The 19,017-nt window shown below is 41.9% G+C and overlaps 1 protein-coding gene across 15 annotated transcripts in view; it reads right to left on the bottom strand.

Annotated features, from left to right (window-relative positions):
- Window positions 1-19,017, bottom strand: part of MARCHF1 (membrane associated ring-CH-type finger 1) — a 271,534-nt gene that overhangs the window by 6,427 nt on the left and 246,090 nt on the right. For all 15 annotated transcript variants that reach the window (XM_052690305.1, XM_052690310.1, XM_052690304.1 and 12 more), the window contains 2 exons: window positions 17,597-17,777; window positions 2,169-2,316 (listed from right to left, as the gene is read on the bottom strand). In XM_052690305.1, the coding sequence (XP_052546265.1) occupies window positions 2,169-2,316; window positions 17,597-17,777 (329 nt within the window). The remainder of the gene's footprint in view (window positions 1-2,168; window positions 2,317-17,596; window positions 17,778-19,017) is intronic.

Here is a 19,017-nt window from a genome sequence, read left to right as displayed (position 1 = left end):
ATTCATTACTGCAATTCTCACACATTTTATGTAAATTCATACTGGCTGATCAGTTGTGTAAATTCAGCTCATCCAAAGCCCGTACTTTGCTCCTTTTGAACAAATGGGATGGTTGATGTTCTACTAGTAAGATCTACAAAGCCATTCCTAGTCCTGTCCTCAGGGCATTAGAATCATAGAATCATAGAATCACCAAGGTTGGAAAAGACCTAAAAGCTCACCCAGTCCAACCGTTCACCTATTCCCAATAGCTCCCACTAAACCATGTCCCTCAACACAACATCCAGCCTTTCCTTGAACACCCCCAGGGCAGAGACAAACCAAGACTTTGAATCATATATTAATCTGCTACTTGTTACTTATTTTTCTTGCATATCATCAGGAGTATCAAATATTTACCTAACAAGGCAGGCAAAAAACTCTGCCTGTTTTACTTTCCCTTTAACTAGAGAGTGCAGCACAAATCCTTGTCCGTCTACTGTCCAACTCTTAAAGTCAATTCGGAACAAAAAAAAAAAAGAGAAGTTTTTAATCAACCTCCTCATATTTAAGACTGAATCTGAGATTGAACAGACTAAGACTTAAATCAAGTGTGGACTAGAAATAGAAAGCAGTAGATCACAATATAATCTCCACAGACAAGGAAGTGCAGTCCAAACTGTAACCTATTTATGTTAAACATGCACTTCTAAGTGTAAATTCTACAACCAGCCTATTTCCTTTCTAAATACATGATATATCTTTTATTTTAACTTCTCTGAATTTGTACACAGTGACTGACTGCCATGTGACCAAACTTCAGACTGAGGAACAGGAGAGTTCTGCCATCTCAGCGTGGCAGGCAGAAGAGTATTTGAGTGTCACTAGCAGGGGTAGCACTGCATGGGACATCCCAGAAAGGCAGGAATGCTGAACTGGGAACGTGTCTTCACAAGGGTAAGTTACTGCTGCTCAGGCAAAGGGCTGTGTTTTTTAAATGTCTTCAATTGGAATCTTCTAACTAGAGAAAGAAGAGTACAGGAAGGCATCGTGACTCCTGTCAGACCTTGCAGGCCTCATAGTAAATGCTTCTCAGAAATTAAATCAGGTAGCTAATTCTCTTTTTTTTCTTTTTTCCCCTTGACATGTTCAATTCTGTCAACTTACCTGAATGTTTTGGGGCAATAAATCAGTGTTCCGAGTTGTGAATCTCAGAATTCAAACTGTTATAAAACCTGTAAGCTAAAGCTAATGAAAGGAGCACTTTGTTTCTGCATAGTTAATCTGCTACAAAACACACCAGCTGAATAATCTGTTAGTTCTACATTTACTAACTCTCCATGCACAGTAGGCACAATCAGGCTGAAGTCCTATATGTAGCACCCAAAGGATTACTGGAAATTACTGGTAATTAAGAATAATTTGTTTCTAAAGCTTTTCCAATAATTTACCTCTCCGTTCTCTTCTCTCCCAGACTTTTTTCAATTTCTGAGGTTTTTTATTTTTATTTTTGAAACACAGAATCACAGAAACTTGGGTTGGCAGGGACCTCTTTAGATCATCTGGTCCAACCTCCCTGCTCAAGCAGGGTCACCTAGAGAAGGTTGTCCTGAACATGTCCAGTTGGGTTTTCAGTATCTCCATTGATGGAGACACCACAACTTCTCCTGTTAAACTGTTCCAGTGTCTTTGGCCACCACAGCAAACACAACTAGATTAATCCCAGGCTGCATGGGGCTGTGAGCAACCTGGTCTAGAGGGAGGTGTCCCTGCCTATTGCAGGGAGCTGGATGATGATAATAATAATAATGGTGATGATTATTATGCTTTTACAGGATACTGAGGTTCAGGTGGGTAATATATTCTTGTTTTATGAACCGAGCTTGCACTCAGAGGTTTGATTTTGACTCATCTTTTTGTGTAAGCTTTTCTCATTAAGGGAGATTAACTTAAGAAGAAGCAGTAGGCTAGTTAAGCCGTCTCTAATGGTTACACTCAGCTGAGATCTCTCTGCAGGAACATAACACAAGCTTTTAACACAGATGTGTTCATTACTTCTGCATTAAAGTGCCTGATGTAGCCACGTATCAGTGAGATGTTCCTTGAGAACAGAATGTGACTGGTTATGTAGCCACAGTTCAAATCCAACCACTGCATTGTCAACAAGATAGAAGATGAAAGACACTTACCATTATCATTGCCTTGTTTAATTTCCTCTGCAGTTCTATCGATTAAGACATACAATGACCAGACAACACAGGTAATTGCAATTACATGGAATGTGACTGAACAAACTATTTTCCTCCTCTCACTTGTCGTCATCTGTAGTTTTTCCCACTACAATTAAAAAAAAAAAATGATAGAAAGAAAGAAAATTAGACTTGTGAAATATATGACAAGAAACTAATTAGGCCATGCTGCCTCTATAGACTTAACACAGTAAAATACAGAACAGTGATGTGTGCTCTGTCACCATAAAATTCATAATGATCTCATTTTCACAGATTCCCGGGAATGAAGAATGAGGAAGAAGAGTTCTGTTTTTTAGCTATTTGTGAATGACACCTCAAGCCATTTTGTTGCAGTACAGCCACAACATGTTGCTAACAGACGAGTCAAAAGCTTTACCTGATCCACAGCTGAAAAGACAACATAAACGTTAGCTTGTAATATTCAAACCATTCTGAGATAGTCTCAGTTGCTTACAATTAGAGGAACGCAGTGGTGAAGCAGCCTTCCCATAAAATACAAACTTAGAAGTGCAGCTCCACTGAGGAGTAAATGCTTGCCTTCTAAACCAGACAGAAGAATATGACATTTACTAGCAAAATGCCTTGATTCTGATGAACGATCTTGCAGCCCATAGCTGGAACACAGCAAGTGCAAAGTGTGATACAACAGTGCCACCCATCTCCCAGCCATGCAAACACTCACCTGGGCTGCTGCTGGGAAGCAGCACAAGAAACTTTGGTTTGAGGAAGTAACAAACTTCCCAAATTGCTTATGGCCGCTGTTGGAAATGGCATCCTATGCTAAGTAGATCTTTAAGCTGAACCAAATTGGCTGCTGATTTTTAAAGATAAGTCTGGAAAAACTGGAGGCATTAAAAAAGGCAATAAAACACAGAACCTCAGGTAGTTTGTGTTAGTAGCATACAGTGGTTAGAAAGGACTTTATCACTACAGTCATATCGTGTCTTAACAGTCCAGGTTACACAGTGTTTGACCTGCAGACTTTGACCATTGTTGCAATGAAAAATTCAACTCAAGCCTTGCAAGACGCTTTCTTTGCCACAGAAATAATTGTCTTCGTCCTTAAGGAAGAAAAGATTCTACTTCAACACTTCGTGTAGCTTTAGATGCTTTGTGGAAGTTCAGTGAAGAATACAAAGACAAATGAACTGGTAATTAAACAGATTCTTTCAGTCATCTCTTATACTAAGCTTCTGTTTTACTGGAGGGGAAATTCTATGCTGAATTTTCTATTGCCATTCGTATCAGCAGCTCACGATAGCCTTTCTGTTCTCTGTAATACACTCAAAAGCCTTTGGGAGTTCATCTGAATGCAAAGTCAAATCTTTTCCATGCAGACTTTGAAAATTTAAAAAGAAGAATGTTGATCTCAGTAATATAAATGTAAACATTTTGTAGGTGGAAAAATTTACAACAGGCCAAATAGTTTAAATAAAAAAAAAGACAGTTTCATCAAGCTTGTGCTGAGATTTACAAGAAGGGAAGAGCAATACAGCAGAAATGGGCTAAAGCAGGCCTTTCTTGCTAACATCCCATGATCACAGAATCATTAAGGTTGAAAAGACCGATAAGATAACCCAGTTCAACCATCAATCCATGCCTGTGACCACTGTAGACCATGTCACTCAGTGCCACATCTTCCCTTTTCTTCAACACTTCCAGTGACAGTGACACCTCCCCGTGCAGCCCATTCCAGTGCCTCACCAATCTTACTGAGAAGAAATCTTTCTTAATAACTACCCTGAACCTCCCCTGGCACAACTTCAGGCCATCACCTCTTGTCTGATTGCTGTTACATGGGAAAGAGACCACCCCCACCTTGCTACATCCTCTTTTCAGGGAGTTGTAGACAGTGATAGTGTCTCACCTGAGCCTCCTCTGGATAAAACAATCCTAGCTCCCTCAGCCACTCCTCATGAGACTTGTGTTCCAGACCCTCTGCAGCTTTGCTGTCCTTCTCTGGACGTGCTCCAGGGCCTCAATGTCTCTCTTGTAATGAGGGACACAAAACTGAATGCAACACTCGACATGTGGCTGCACAGCAAGTTCTTCTTCTCTGGCCCCTTCTCCCACCAGAAAGTGTATGTGCGTCTGTTACAGCCATGTTACCACACCACAAATAAGGTGGCTGAGAACAGAATGGTAGAGGCCACCGGGTGGTTACAGAGCTGGAACATCACACCCAAACAACTGCCATAAAAAAGAAGTGCACAGGGAGGATCTTGCTCACTGGAATGGATGCAAGGGGGATCTGAGCTGTTGGGAAGCAGTTTACAGCTGCTCAGTGGCACTCAAGGCAATGCTGCTGGTCTGCTCAGCTCCAGCTGTAGTCCCAGTTGTCCTTCTACTCGAGTCACCGTGGTCTGAGCTCAGACAGAGAAGTCAAGTTATAACATTCATCCAGTAGTCCTGGTGATCCCTGTGGTAGATGAGGTAATTTTGTTGTCCTAAACATGTACTGTAGCTCGGATGAACAGTGAGCGTTGTGACTGCCGTCATTCTCTGCTAGATGTGTGATCTGCTAGCAATTTAAATGAGCAATTTGCTATTTTGGGACTTTTGCAGTAGGCTTAAATCTAACATTTAAATGTTAATGTTAGCACAGACTTGTTTGGACAAAAGCAAAAACAGATGAAATAAAAACTGCTTGAAAGTCCATAGCAAAGGCTTTGAAACAACAATATACTGGACAGGAAAAGCATCAAGTCCTTTTACTTGTGCTCTGTTGTCCAAGGCTAAACGTCTGCTGAAGCTGGATGGGTGCATTTGGCAGCTGCTGCCACATCGTAGGTATGCCTCCTTAACTCCCATTAGATTAAAGCTCGGTGGTAATTCCCAGCTTCCTCAATTTCCACATGAAACTACATCACATTTTTGCTAATGACTGAAATAAGAGTGCCAGTGCAATCTCCTCGGAAGATGTATCCCAGGGAAACTTGCACCGTGCTCTGCGAGCCACTGGAGGGCGGTGGGAGACAACATACGTGCTGCAGAAGTTCCTACCAAACCAGGGCAAAACAAGTGTCAAGGGAAACAAACTGGATTGCTTTGGCTGTCTGAAAACCAAACCTCTCTTCCCAGCCCGATCAGCACTTACAGCTGCTTCTAAAACACGCCATGCAATCGAGCCCGAGTTCTGTGCTTCACTGTCAAGAGGTCTGTAACAAGCTTGTGCCCTGCTGGAGATTTCTACGTTGTATTTTGCTCCTCACCAACCATCTTAATCAGAAATTTAGAGGAAACAGTTGCTGGCTTCATAACTCACTCTTGCAATTAAAAACGAGTCCTCTGGGGGAGAGAGAGAAAAGATGTGAACAGCCTCGTTACCCAAGGAACGTCTAAATCAGGCTCTGTCAAACCACTTCCCCTTCCTGTCACACAGCCTGAGAAAATCCCTGCTGTTTGTTCTGAAGGACCCAATTTGCCACTCCACGTGACATTAACAAAACCTCCATTAATCAATATGCAACAAATAGATTGGGATATTTTTTAATATCCTCTTCAGCCCGAGGGTGTGAAGATGCTGCTTCGTATCCGAGAAATACCAGCACAGCCTTTCGACTTACAGAGAGAAGCACATGCACAGTTCTAGTTCTCTCCTGCACACGGAGCTTTGTGTGACACAAAGCAGTGTCAGGATGCCCCCGGTGCAGAAACAACAGCTTTGCACCGTTCACACAACGCTGTTCCTGTTCCACAGAACTGCTCTCTAGAAGCTTTGCTGCCTGTATTCCTTTGCCCACTGTCAAGACTGCAGATTTACAATTCTGTGTCCTCGTGTCAGCTCCTGCTCGGGGTAACAATCCTTGGGCACCAAATGTTGTCTGCACAATAGCAATTCTCAATCTACTCCAGGTTTGCAGATTCATGTTTCAAAACAAAAGGTCCTTTTTTTCTGCAGAGGCTCAGGACCAAAGATGCCAAAGTGAAAGTGAAGTTAATGAGCTGCTTAGCCAGAGAATGAGTGCCTGGACTTTTGACTCCCAGGCATTTGCAGGAACCTTACTTTTAAATTACATGTGAGGAAGCTTCATAGAGAAATCTGGAGCAGGCACGGCATTCTTAATATCAAATATTCTTCCTGTTCTGACGTATTTCTCTACAGCCATTATTTAGCCAAGAAATGACAATGGATATTTTGGCATACAGATTTCCTTCTGTTCTCACAGCCGAAGTCATGCAACATTTTCTAAAGAAAGTCTTTGAACCAACCTCAATCTCGAAATAAGCATGCAAAATGTAGGCTAATTTCGTTGGGGGCTGTCATAGAAACTGCATTTTGCACACAGGTTAGGAGTACTCAGAAAAGCACCTTTCTTTTCTCAAAATAGGCTGAAGGATCCAGGCTGTGTTTTTAAAAAAGCTCCCACGGTCTGGAGCAGCGTACAGAGCGGTGAGCTGAGCAGGGAAGATATGTCAGCAGTGGGCACATGTCTGCAGCTTAGAGTTATTTATTGTCTGTGGGGAAGGGAGGGCTCTTTGGTGGCCTGCTGCAGTCCTAATTGGCTCAGGCTCACTGCTATCAAACGACAGCTTGGAGGAAAGCAGCTCAACAGTAGTTTGCAGGAATGGGATTTGTGCAACGCGTGGAAGAGGAAGAAATAACAGTAATGAAAGACAACGGGGTTCCCCGCATCAGAGGGACGAGCCAGCCTCACGCAGATCTGAAGTATCGATCAGAGATGAGACTTTAATCGTTGTAGTTTAAGGAAAAGCATTTTGGAGCACACTGTGCTATTTAAACAACGTGTGGTTACAGTCTGTACCCGAGGGACTGCATCTTAAAGAAGGAAAAAGCATGCCTCGCTGCGTCCTGCTCCAAGTGGAGCACCTGTCGTGCAAACAGCACGTAGCAAGTCTCCTGGCTGAAACTGAAAGGAATGGGCCACGAAACCTCCTTGTTCTGTTCCCCAAACGTTTCCAGAGTGCGTTCAGAAAGAACTCAGTGAGTTCACTGTTTGCTATCGCCTTTTGTCGAAAGATGCATCCCAGAGAAAGAACTCCTGAAAGAACCAGAGTAAGAACCCTGCCACTAAGCACAAAAATAACAGAAATAAAAATGTTAACCCCCCCCACCCAATGTCATCTGGTGTATCGTATGGCCATATCCATGCACAGCCCTACCTTGACCTAGTTAGCTCATTAGATTAACTGCTACAAATCCTCCTCTGGCAAACGTGCCTCAAGTTTACATAAAATCTATTTCTGTCCCCCATGTGACACTACACAAACCCAGCTGGAGTGCAAATTAACGCCTGTGTTGTGTTTTAAACAACTATTTTATAAGTTTAAACCTCAGGTGCATCTCTAAAGACAAACACCTTAATTCCCTTTTATGTGCAATACGTGTGAGCTGCTTAATGAAAAATCTCACTTGGATGCATACTCTGAGATTATCACCTGCATAGGACCAGCTTTATCATAATGAAGACATCCGTGTATTTCTTTTCAATGCAACAGCTAAAAAGGCTGGACTTGAGTGATATAATCAGTTGAGCACACTTCTCAAACTTAGGGGATCTCTGACTGCGTACGTCGTCAATTAGCAGACCCTTAAAAAGTGCAAAGGAGGGATATTAAGCAATTTGAAAAGATCATTTCTAAAATGAAGTAGCTGTTTTTGCAATCTGGAAGTACCATTGAGAATACTTGTCATTTACCAACCAGAAGAACTTCAGTACCTGCATCCCAATCATTCCAACACAAACTAGATGAAGAAATACCACATTTTGGCAATACAGGAGTTGCCAGACCTTATGTCCTTGTCATACATATTCTGTCCCTGACAGTGGCCAACACCAGATACTTCAGAGAAATGTGTAAGAAACCCCGTGGCAAATAGTTATACCACAAACTCTCCATACTGCAAGATTCTTCCTAGCTCCTATCCACAAGGAAGAAATTTACATTATTACATAGAATGTAAATGTATTATCTGAAGTGTTTACTTTCCAGGGTTCCATGCTGAAACAACATAACTTTCTTTCCTTAACAGAGGTCTACATGACCAGCCTCTGTTACTATCATAAGCTTTTATTTTAAAATTGCTTCTGTTCCTTCCACTGTCATTCCATAGCGTAGGTACTGCAATCACAGTCCAGGCCTCAAAAAAAAACTTGAACTAACTTAGACCAAAATAAAGATCAATCTAACTACCATGCTAAAAAGCATTTTAATTAATTTTTCGATTATAATTTTGCTTCGAGGCCATTTAAAATGAGATTACTTTTTCCAGCCAAAGCGGTTGAGGGTGCTGCATTTTGTGGTTTGTGCTCTGTGATGACTGAAGAACAGCTGTGACATGTCCAGTGCTGGACTCAAAACACCATGTGATGTGGCCAAAGCAGCCTCAAGTCCTTCTTCCAGTAGAGCAGCCGTAGCAAACCACCTCTCAGCAGCTCACGCTAGGGTCTCTGTCTCTGAACACCAAATCACATGGGCTGTCTTCACATATCTGAGAGTATTTGGGTCTTAAAAAAGCAAAAGAAAGCTAACAGAGCAAAAGAGAAATAGGAAAAGAAATTAGAGAGGTGGATGGCAGCGTGCCGAAGGGCAGCATCCCACCAGACTCTATCGTACGCCTCTGCACCTTCTTCAGTCTTTTCCAATTACTACCAAATTCCCAGAAGAATGAATCTTCATTGTGTTCCCTTAGGCACACACTTACAAGTTATGACCTTAAGTTTGTTAATGAGAAGTCTTTACCTGAATCATTTTCTATTCAACACTCATTACACTGCTTAATTTCCTCGGTATCTAATTGTCTAGCCTGCTGAGAAATACCTTGAAACGTGCATTTCAAAATCAGAGCTGATGAAATGAAACTGATGACAACTGAAAAGCTAAATCAATGCACTTTTTCTTTAGCTGTAGTTGTAAACGGTGCACAACATCTTCTCCAGAAGCTACAACAGAATAGTCCACCTATTTTCACTTGTTTGCCTTCTCTTAGTGCAAGCATGAAAATTCACATTACTGCCTTGTACAACAAGTGCTTGGCCTTTTTTGTTTGCAAGCATGTCCTCGATTCTCATAATTTAAGCACTCTTACCAGTATGTAAAAATTCACTGGAGTTCTAATTTGTATCTTACAGAACAGAAGCCTAAAGTCATTTGCCAGGAGAACTTACATGTGACTTCAGCTACAGAACCATGTACTGAAGCTCTACAGTCCATGTCCCTCCAGCATCACATGTTGTAAGATGAACAGAGAGAAATACAGCAGTAAGCAGGGAAGGGAAGGGCACAGAGGTGAGTTTGCATACGAAGGAGTCTTTTGAGGTATTTCTGCCCTTCTCTCATTCAGATCAAACAAACTTGGCACAATCCTTCCTCTCCTCTCCTAACACCCACTAAATAGCAGAAGTGGTCCTGAACAAGGAGGTTTGTAGTTTTTTCCTCTTGTTGCTTTATGCATGTTATATCATTGTCATTTCCCAAAGTTGAGAGCAACTGACCTACACTGCAAGTAACATGTAACTTAACCTCTTTCTTTGACTAAATCAGCCTGAACCATTACAAAAATATGCCTTCTATACCCCTGAGTACCAAAACCCATGCATTGTTAATATATTTCCGTTTAAATACATCTAGATGTACTTTGTTTTTGTAACTTGGTATATGCTACATACATACATGGCTGATGTGCCACTTCCCAAGATTGCAAAAAGGAGCTGACATGCTCCATAATCTGTAAATATGGTCTGAATACTGCTGATTTCCAAATGAATAACTACAGTTACTTTCTCTACTTCAGTGTTTCCACAGGAGACACTCTTTTGATCCAATTAAATAAAAATGAAATACAGGAAATTCGTGCTGAGGAAAAGCTACAGTAATTAACATAAAACTACAGCCCAGTGCTCTGGCCTGCTGAGCTGAGGGAACCTATTCAGTGTGAGAGAACACCAACAAACACCCTACATTCCAATTTTGTCACATACAAACTAGAACAGATGATAAAAGATCTACACTCCTGGAGGAGAAGGCTCTCACTTCAAGTAATTTTAATAAAATGCCACAGGAATAAAATTCAATTACCAGCAAAAATCAAAAGTTTGGGGAATAAACAATGACAATTTTCCCAAATGATCAGAATTTTGATCAAGTACCATGCATACAACTGCTACACTCAAGAGAATCCATTTTTAGCATGCATTCCAGCAGTAAGCAAGCAAAATCACAGAATCACAGAATCACCCGGGTTGGAAGGGACCTCAAGGATCATGTAGTTCCAACCCCCCTGCCCAGCAGGGCCACCAAACATCCACATTCACATCAGGTTGCCCAGGACCCCGTCCAACCTGGCCTTGAACACGTCCAAGGACGGGGCATCCACAACCTCCCTGGGCAGCCCGTTCCAGGGCCCAACCACTCTCCTTGTGAAGAACTTCCCCCTAACATCCAACCTAAATCTTCCCTCCTTCAACTTGGATCCATTTCCCCTAGTCCTGCTGTTGTCAGCCCTTCTGAAGAGTTTACTCCCCTCCTGGGTGTAGGTTCCCTTCAGGTATTGATAGGCTGCCATGAGGTCACCCCGCAGCTTCTCTTCTCCAGGCTGAACAAGCCCAGCTCCCTCAGCCTGTCCTCATAGGGGAGGTGCTCCAGCCCCCTGATCATCTTAGTCGCCCTCCTCTGGACCCTTTCCAAGATCTCAATGTCTTTCTTGTACAAGCATCAGCTTGAGAACTAAAACTCAGTTCAGATCATACTCACATCATCAGTTCTCACACAGAATCACTTTGGATCACATTTGGATCAGCTGTGTAAATAAAAGCTGTGCTGCATGTAAGGGAAATAAATAAAGAGATGCAAGCCTAACCAAATTCTACCATCGCAAGCATGGTAAGATACCTTATTCTTCTTAGGGCACGGGACACAAGACAACACCGGGAACCACGGCACGTTACCCATAGACAGATAAATCAGCAGCAACGCTCTATTACTCTCTCAAATATCACACATACAGTTGTCTGAACACAGTAGTTCTTGCATCCTCAAAGCATCACAGTGGGATACAAATGCTACAGAATTATTTTAACTTTCAAAGCTTTCAAATACACTTTTCCCCCGAGCACAGAGTTATTCACTACAATGACGTGATAGCCAATAAGGAAGTAATAGCTCTGTGCCTTTGTGCATATTGGTGAAGTGTCTGACCCTGCATATTACAAGAAATTATTTGAGGCTAGCAATGTTTTGAGATGGTTTACTCTGAGAAAGAAAACACTGAAGCAGGTTGCCTTGACGACGCTCTGCAGCTACACCAGAAATCAAAAGGAAATGTAGGATCTTCTGCTATGTTAATGATTGCAAAGCATTCACCAAATTGAGTTAAAAGCCAACTAATCCCACGGCGAGTCAACGCTACCTGACCTATGCAATATTAGCTATCACTTCTTATCATAAGCCTTATTAGAAAAGTGATGACAAAGCCAGATGGTACATGCTTCAGAACTGAGAGCAGGAAGAAGTAAACAACTTGCTATCTGGTAATGACTGCTCCAAGTTTCATTTGTTCCTAGGAGACCGCCGGTCACGTCTGGCTCTGAGGGTCTGCTCTGGGGGCAGGAGAGGTTTCTAATGGTGACCAGGCTTGATTTCACAACGACATCCCTGCAGGTTGCTTCCCTTCCAGCAGTCAGCAGCATATTCCTAACTAAAAAGCGTAAACACAAACTCTCCAAGTTTTTAGCCAAAAATAAATCAATTCCCTTAACATATTTTGCCCTCCCTGAATTTATCACGCATGCCACCAGATTTCTTCAAATAAAGATTTATCCACACAGTTCTGAATGAGTCCCTGCAGGCAGACATATTTCTTAAGATTTACTCTTCATATGGGATTGCACTGAGCACCTGGAAGGGAGCTCAATCAGCTAACATTAGCTAAGAGCTCTGCAAACTAGATTTAGAGTAGTGTTGGTGACAATTGTTTTGTAAAAAAGGCACCCTGTACTCTCTTAACTCAGACAGAGAGGGAACAGAAGCAGATGTGCCCCTGCACATAATGTCTGGGTGAGAAACAGGACTCTGGGACTTTCCTTTTGCCCACCTCAGCACTCAAAGCACAATTCTGACTTTCTTCTGCTGCTTCCACAGGTAATCAGCCTTTTATTGAGGAGCCTTCAGATTTACTGATTTTTAAATTTGAGCATTACCCTGCACCACACATTGCCTGTTGGCTCAAACCCTCATTGGTTACACAGCTCCTCCTGATCCGATGGCCTTGGGGCAGCCAGAATATCTCTAATCTCTTCGGTTAAAACAAAGCATTTGCTTTTGATCCAGCAGGTAAATCACTGCCATACCCCTCTGCTGACATCTTCCTTAATCAAGGTGATTTAAGTGGATCACCACTAATCCAGGGACTGATACGACTGACCTGGGGTTTTCCATATGCAGTGTGAAATTTCAGTCAGTCTGTTGCAAGACTTCTCTCCAGGACTTCAACACCCTGCTCTGGGCAGCAGTGAAGCAAATATCTGCAACTGGGACTTAAACTCTTGAATTCTGTATGGCAGTCAGAGCTGGAATGGAATCTTGATCACTTGTATTACAAGCTGCTGATTTTTAAAATAAATGGTACCAAGGGGAGAAAGAGCATTCCTTCCTTCTCTTCAATGACAGCGGATGGGGACACAACAAGTTCCACGGAGTTCAGGGGGCAAGACCCACAGAAATGCATCTTTTATCAGATTTAGAACTGCGTTTCATCAATACACAATAAAATAAGAATACAGAATGCAAGGGGAGTAAATACTTAGAAGATAGACAGAATCATATAATGGCTTGGACTGAAAAGGACCTCAAAGATCATCTAGTTTCAACCCCCATGCCATGGGCAGGGTCACCAACCACTGGATCAGGCTGCCCAGAGCCACATCCAGCCTGGAACATATATGTTCAAAATAAGTTTCTTGCATTATCAGTAGACTTACACTGTTTTTTCTTCTGTTTAATTTAACAGAAACTTATCATTTAATTCTAAAAGAACACCTCCAATCCTCTTCCAAATCAGAAATACAATGTACATTAACTGGTGTGTAGTGCTTCCCTAAGCAAAAATAATGACTTGTTCTTTCTTAATGATCAGCAGGTACTACAAGGCAGCAATGGCATATTACTGATGCTACACATAAGAAAGGCACTATTTGTAAAGCATTTCAAAGGGAAAACAAAATCAAGAGAGAAAACAGACATATCTGACACCCCAGAATAATCTGTTGGGATAAGCCATCAAAGGAAAAGATCTGATACCAGAAGTCTTAAGCAGACTGCCAAATTTAAATACGAAAAATACTCTGAAGAATGACAGACACGGTGGAGAAATCTCCATATGAAGGTATTTCTGGATTCTGAGTGCTTTAATCCATTTCATACTCAAATATTTTGAAACGGTTCCTGTTTCTACTCTGCTTTTGATACCAAATTCAAGTGATACAAAAGGCAGGTGCTACTTTATCAGGATCTCATCCTTTTTAATGAAAAAGTGATTTGCTCAGGATGAAGCTATTACCTGAGGAAGCTCAATAAGAAACTGACACAAGCTTATTGTCACTTTGTAAATCCCTGCTTGATAAATAAGGTTATTATAGACAAGAATTTCTGTGCTATGCACTGCAAATTCTAAAAAGTACAGCAACCATATTATTTATACAGCCACAGTCACAGCCGAGACCAGGAGAAATAAGAACAGACACGGTAAGCAATGCTTAATATTTAATCCCTAAATTTATATTTAGACAAGTAATTAGACCTCCCAAAATACACAAGACAGGTGTACTGCCTGTTGATCATTACTTAAAAAGATTACCTCGATGCAAAAATTCAGTAAAATGATGAACCTAAGCTGTATTTGACATCTGATACTTTTGGGGACTCTGTAATTAGATAACTAGTCCATATAGGGACAGGGGTTTTGATTTTAATGGAGATATATTGAATGATATTAACCTAATACACTGCTCATTGTCGCCTCTGGGTGCTAACAGCCATATGGCTTGATGTTCAAAAAGGATTTTGCTATAAAGCTCGAGACTTTGATTTTAAAAAATGGTTACAAAATGTGCATGAATAACGATGGTAATTCACTGGTTGAGTTGAAACAGTTTTGTATTATAGTTAAGTCCTGCTTTTGTGATGCTACCAAAACGTGTAGGTATCTGGAATTTAGTTCTGTGGCCTGTGAGTTTTCACAGAAACACAGAATCACCCGGGTTGGAAGGGACCTCAAGGATCATGTAGTTCCAACCCCCCTGCCTAGCAGGGCCACCAAACATCCACATTCAGATCAGGTTGCCCAGGACCCCGTCCAACCTGGCCTTGAACACGTCCAAGGACGGGGCATCCACAACCTCCCTGGGCAGCCCGTTCCAGGCCCTAACCACTCTCCTTGTAAAGAAAAAAGTTTTCCTTTAAGCAGACCAGTATTTGGAGCATTGCAGAGGCATTATGATGCAGCTCGAGGAGGGAAGGCTAGACTGGATGTCAGGGGGAAGTTCTTCACAGAGAGAGTGGTGAGGTGCTGGAACAGCTGCCCAGAGAGGCTGTGATGCCCCGTCCATCCCTGGAGGTGTTCAAGGCCAGGTTGGATGGGGCCCTGGGCAGCCTGGGCTGCTATGAAATGGGGAGGTTGGTGGCCCTGCATGTGGCAGGGGTTGGAGCTTCGTGATCCTTGAGGTCCCTTCCAACCCTGGCCATTCTGTGATTCTGTGCTGAAGATCATCAGAATGAAGCAATGTGCAGTCAAGAACCTAACTCCACAGTCTCACACTATAAGTAAGGTACAAATTAAAAATCAAAATAGGTTGGGAAACATGACCTTTAGTAAAATGCCACCTCAAACCCAGGTCTGTTGGCCATGAAAAAAGCTTCTTCTGGAGCTGACTGGAAAGTTTCAATTTAGGGCAAACTTCTTTTTTTTTTTCCCCCCAAACAAAATGAGTTACTTAGGGAACTGAAGAAGAAGCCGCCTTTTGGAACTATACCTGTGGTCATTTGTCAGAGAAACACTGAAATGAAATGTCTTTTCAGAATGTCTCAAAGTACAAAGCCAGGCCTTAGCAAAACCTACATCTCAGGAAAGTCTGCAAGTCCTAGAGTCACCTTAGTGACTTTCAGGTCCTCCAATAAAGTCTGTGGAGAGCTTCAGCTTTATGAGCTGCCTGTCCCACAGCTCTGTGGTCTCTGGCAGTCTTCAGGCAGTATTGGGAACGCCCCACAGACGACATTCTGGACTCCCAGGCTCCAAAAGAGCTTGCATGATGAACGAGCAAGAAACTTCATGTTGTTTCACCAGGATTGTCTTCTTTTTTTGCAAAGCATGAAGCTTTTAACAAAACAGAGCTTTAATGATTTTTAAAAAAGATGTTCTGTTGGAAAGCTACCAGGCAGCTGTGCTTTCATGGTAAATCTCCTTACAAAAATTCTTTTCCCCCTTACCCTGTTTTTGCTATAGCTGTCAAAACGCATCCTTTATCAAACAGCCTCTCATAACCTGGATAGCATTTCATAAATCTGTGAAAGATGGTGATGATAGTGCATACACTTACTAAGGATCATACATTTAGTTCAACACATGAAAACTGTCATGCTTGGAAAGCGATAAATGTAAATAACATCATCAATTTTAACTTCCAACAGTGAAAAAAGTTTCCAAGTTCCAGTTATAAGGCAGGCTCTGCAATTTGATGCTGGTTCCATATCATGCTGAAAAATATTTTTTAGCAATGCATTTGAAGGAGGTATTTTGACATCCTTCTACTGTCAGGTGAGATAAACTACAGCACTGTCTTGAGCCAAAACAAAACTGTTCTCCCTGAAAGAGGAGCCTCGTTTTTGCTACTGTGGAAATCAAAACCATACCTGAGAACCAATGAGATGTGGCTGAAGAGATTAATAACGTGCTAATCATTCAATTAAGAAAATACAGACTTGTAGGAATGGCACTGACATTTTCAATCAGCCAGTACAGCACTAATTCAGCCACATGCAAAGAATAAAAAACAAAAATGGGGGTGAGTGGCAGTGATAGCACACACAGTTAGAAGTGACTACTTCTGATATCAGCGGCACTTGTGATATCAACAGTTACACACATCTCTCTCCTTTTCATGTAGGATGCTATACATCTTACTTCCTGATTTTCAGGACACTAATTATCTAACATAATGCTTAAAACACTGCTAGCTGCAAAGAAGGTATGCTGCAGACAGGGGATTTTATACCATTATCTCCTTCCCGTCACATTATCTAAAATTTGTCTGCTATTACAAAAACTTGAATCAATGTAATTAAGTTTTAAGCCATCATCTTTTGATTTACATCTGTTTCAATTGCCAGTCTATCCGGCAAGATCTGCGTTCCTTCCTATCACAGGCTCTGCTTGCCAAATCAACTCCAGCACTCTCTGCAACAGTTATCACCGGGGACTTAATGGACAATATCTCTGCATGAAAAATGAGCAGGGATTTTATTAGCTTTACTTTCTCTTGAGTACTACCAGTGCAAGGCTGACATGACAAAATGTCTTCTGCCTTCAAAACACCACCACATATGCATATACTAGCTATAAGCAGATAGCATCTATATGGTTTTCACTGCAATTTAAGTCAAAAGCTGCCAATAGCTTGACTCAGGCTTCAAACATGTGGCAAAATCCAAAATGGATGAACGTGTTTTTATAGAAAACCTACAGGAGAAATTCACTCCAAAGAGAACAAAAGCCACGTATGCTTATCAAACCCTTCATTTTCCCCACACTGACAACCCTGGTACCATTAAGTTGATTTATCCTGGAAAGTAGATTTGAACAGATAACACAGATTTGACTTTGAAGATGCAAGACTGCCCTGTAGTTTAGGGGCCATTAACTAAACAAGTGATTAATTTGCCCACAAGTGTAACAGTTAGAACAGATGCAGCTAAATTGACTGTGTTATTTCATAACTGCCATTTCCAAGTTGGTCTAAGCATAATTCTCAAGCAGAAGTTATGCACTCAATGTAAGAACTAATGGCTGAAGAGAGCTGTGCAATTCAGGAGTAAAACGTGATAAGCAAGATTTCTTTCTGGCTTAAAAATAGGCAGATCAAACTATAGCAAAATGCAGAAGATAAATATTCTAAATGCAAAAAACTATTATTTGCACATTTTTATTGCATGCATGTGGAAAGAGAGTCTTTATTCATTTTGTAGAATAATTAACTCATATGCCAACAACGACAACAACAAAGAAATCTCCGGGACGGATTTAATAACAGCGAATATAAAGACATTTTGGACATTTCTTTAAATTGCTGGTACTTTGTGCAGCCATTCCAGCCAGCTGGCACTGCAGTGTAATTAATACAAAAGCAGCATACCTTCCGAAGAGGTTTGAGCTTGGTCTCCATTATGAAGTCGTACTTGCAGAGTTCACAGCAGCGCGTGTCTGAGCTCTTAATCCACTGGTGCAGGCAGGCCTGGTGCACAAAGCGCAAGGTGCCCGTGCAGCGGCACGGCGTGATGAGGGGACTTTCATCGTCTCCCTCACAGTGACAGATCCTGACAAGGAAGACAGCAAGAGCAAGTGAGGAAACTTTCCAATCAGCATAGCAAAGGCACTGGTTTACTCTCATTTTCAGACCTGACGTTTGTAAGACACGAGGTGGACGACCTTTCAGATTAAGGCCTGTGACCATACTCCTTGTTCCCTTCTGTCACTTAGTCATTTCGCTTCATTTAGCTATTTCCCTTTGAATTGGCTACGTGAGCAGAAGGTGAATCAATAGGAAGAACACCGTCTTCCTGTTTATGCATAGCAAAGCCTTTAAGACAAGTATCTGTGCTCTTTCTTACAGTTAGAGTTGAGTAGCTCTTGGTCTGTAATTAATGAAAGAAAACACCCAAAGTCTGCATAATCTAATGCCAAACTGGGAATATCCAGTATGAAAAGTACAGTAAGTTCCTGGGATACATATTAGTAGTTACACAGTTAAAAGAGAATCTGAGCTCTCTCTGGAGCAGCATGTACACACGTTGTACACACATGTACACACATCCATGCGTTTTCTAGGAGGCAGGTGTCAGAAAGCCACGATCCTTTCTCTTTTTCACTCTTCACCATCCCTTTGAAGTAGGTATCTTCATTATCTGGGAAAACAAAAACTACAGCTGCAAGCAGACCCTAGGACAGACTGCGGTCTCAGAGGTGTCATGACCTTGTAATGGGATACAGAGCTTTCCACATGCAGTTTCACATGCAGTAAGTGTCATCACATTACAATCTGATGTCTTTTTCGTGTGACTTATGCCCAAACGTCTGGATGATCTTCCTCTATTCCAGATGGACTCCAGATCACAGCAGAACAGTCACTCAGTGAAAATAACGTCAGCTTTATTTGTAAGCATCCCTGTTAGGGCAGAGCAAGCTCTGCAGTAAGCATGAGGGCTAATCAAGCACCTGAAGGGAAGGAGGGTCTGCCTCAGGAAGAGTAACTCCCATCTACATCTCAGATAAAACACAACCAAACACTTAAGGCTTAATGAATGTCTGAAGAGTCAGACTGGCACGGAAAGGGGGATGGGGGGGAGGGGGGGGAAGTCTGAAAACTGTTACTTCATAATAGGGAAGTAAAGCAACAGCACAGATCCTTGTGTCACGCAAACAAAACTTTCAGCCCAGCCCTTAGGAAAGGCAGGCTCAGATACATGCACAAATCTGAGCAAGTCTGGTCTGAAGAACAGCTGTGGAAAGGTGGCCATATTTCCCCTGGGGTAGAAAAAGGGCTGAGGAGAGCCCTGC

The sequence above is a fragment of the Tympanuchus pallidicinctus genome, unplaced genomic scaffold (genome assembly GCF_026119805.1).
Source record: "Tympanuchus pallidicinctus isolate F22 unplaced genomic scaffold, pur_lepc_1.0 scaffold26, whole genome shotgun sequence".
Lineage (NCBI taxonomy): Eukaryota > Metazoa > Chordata > Aves > Galliformes > Phasianidae > Tympanuchus > Tympanuchus pallidicinctus.
The sequence above is the reverse complement of the archived record's forward strand: the minus strand, read 5'-3'. Positions and strand labels throughout refer to the sequence as shown.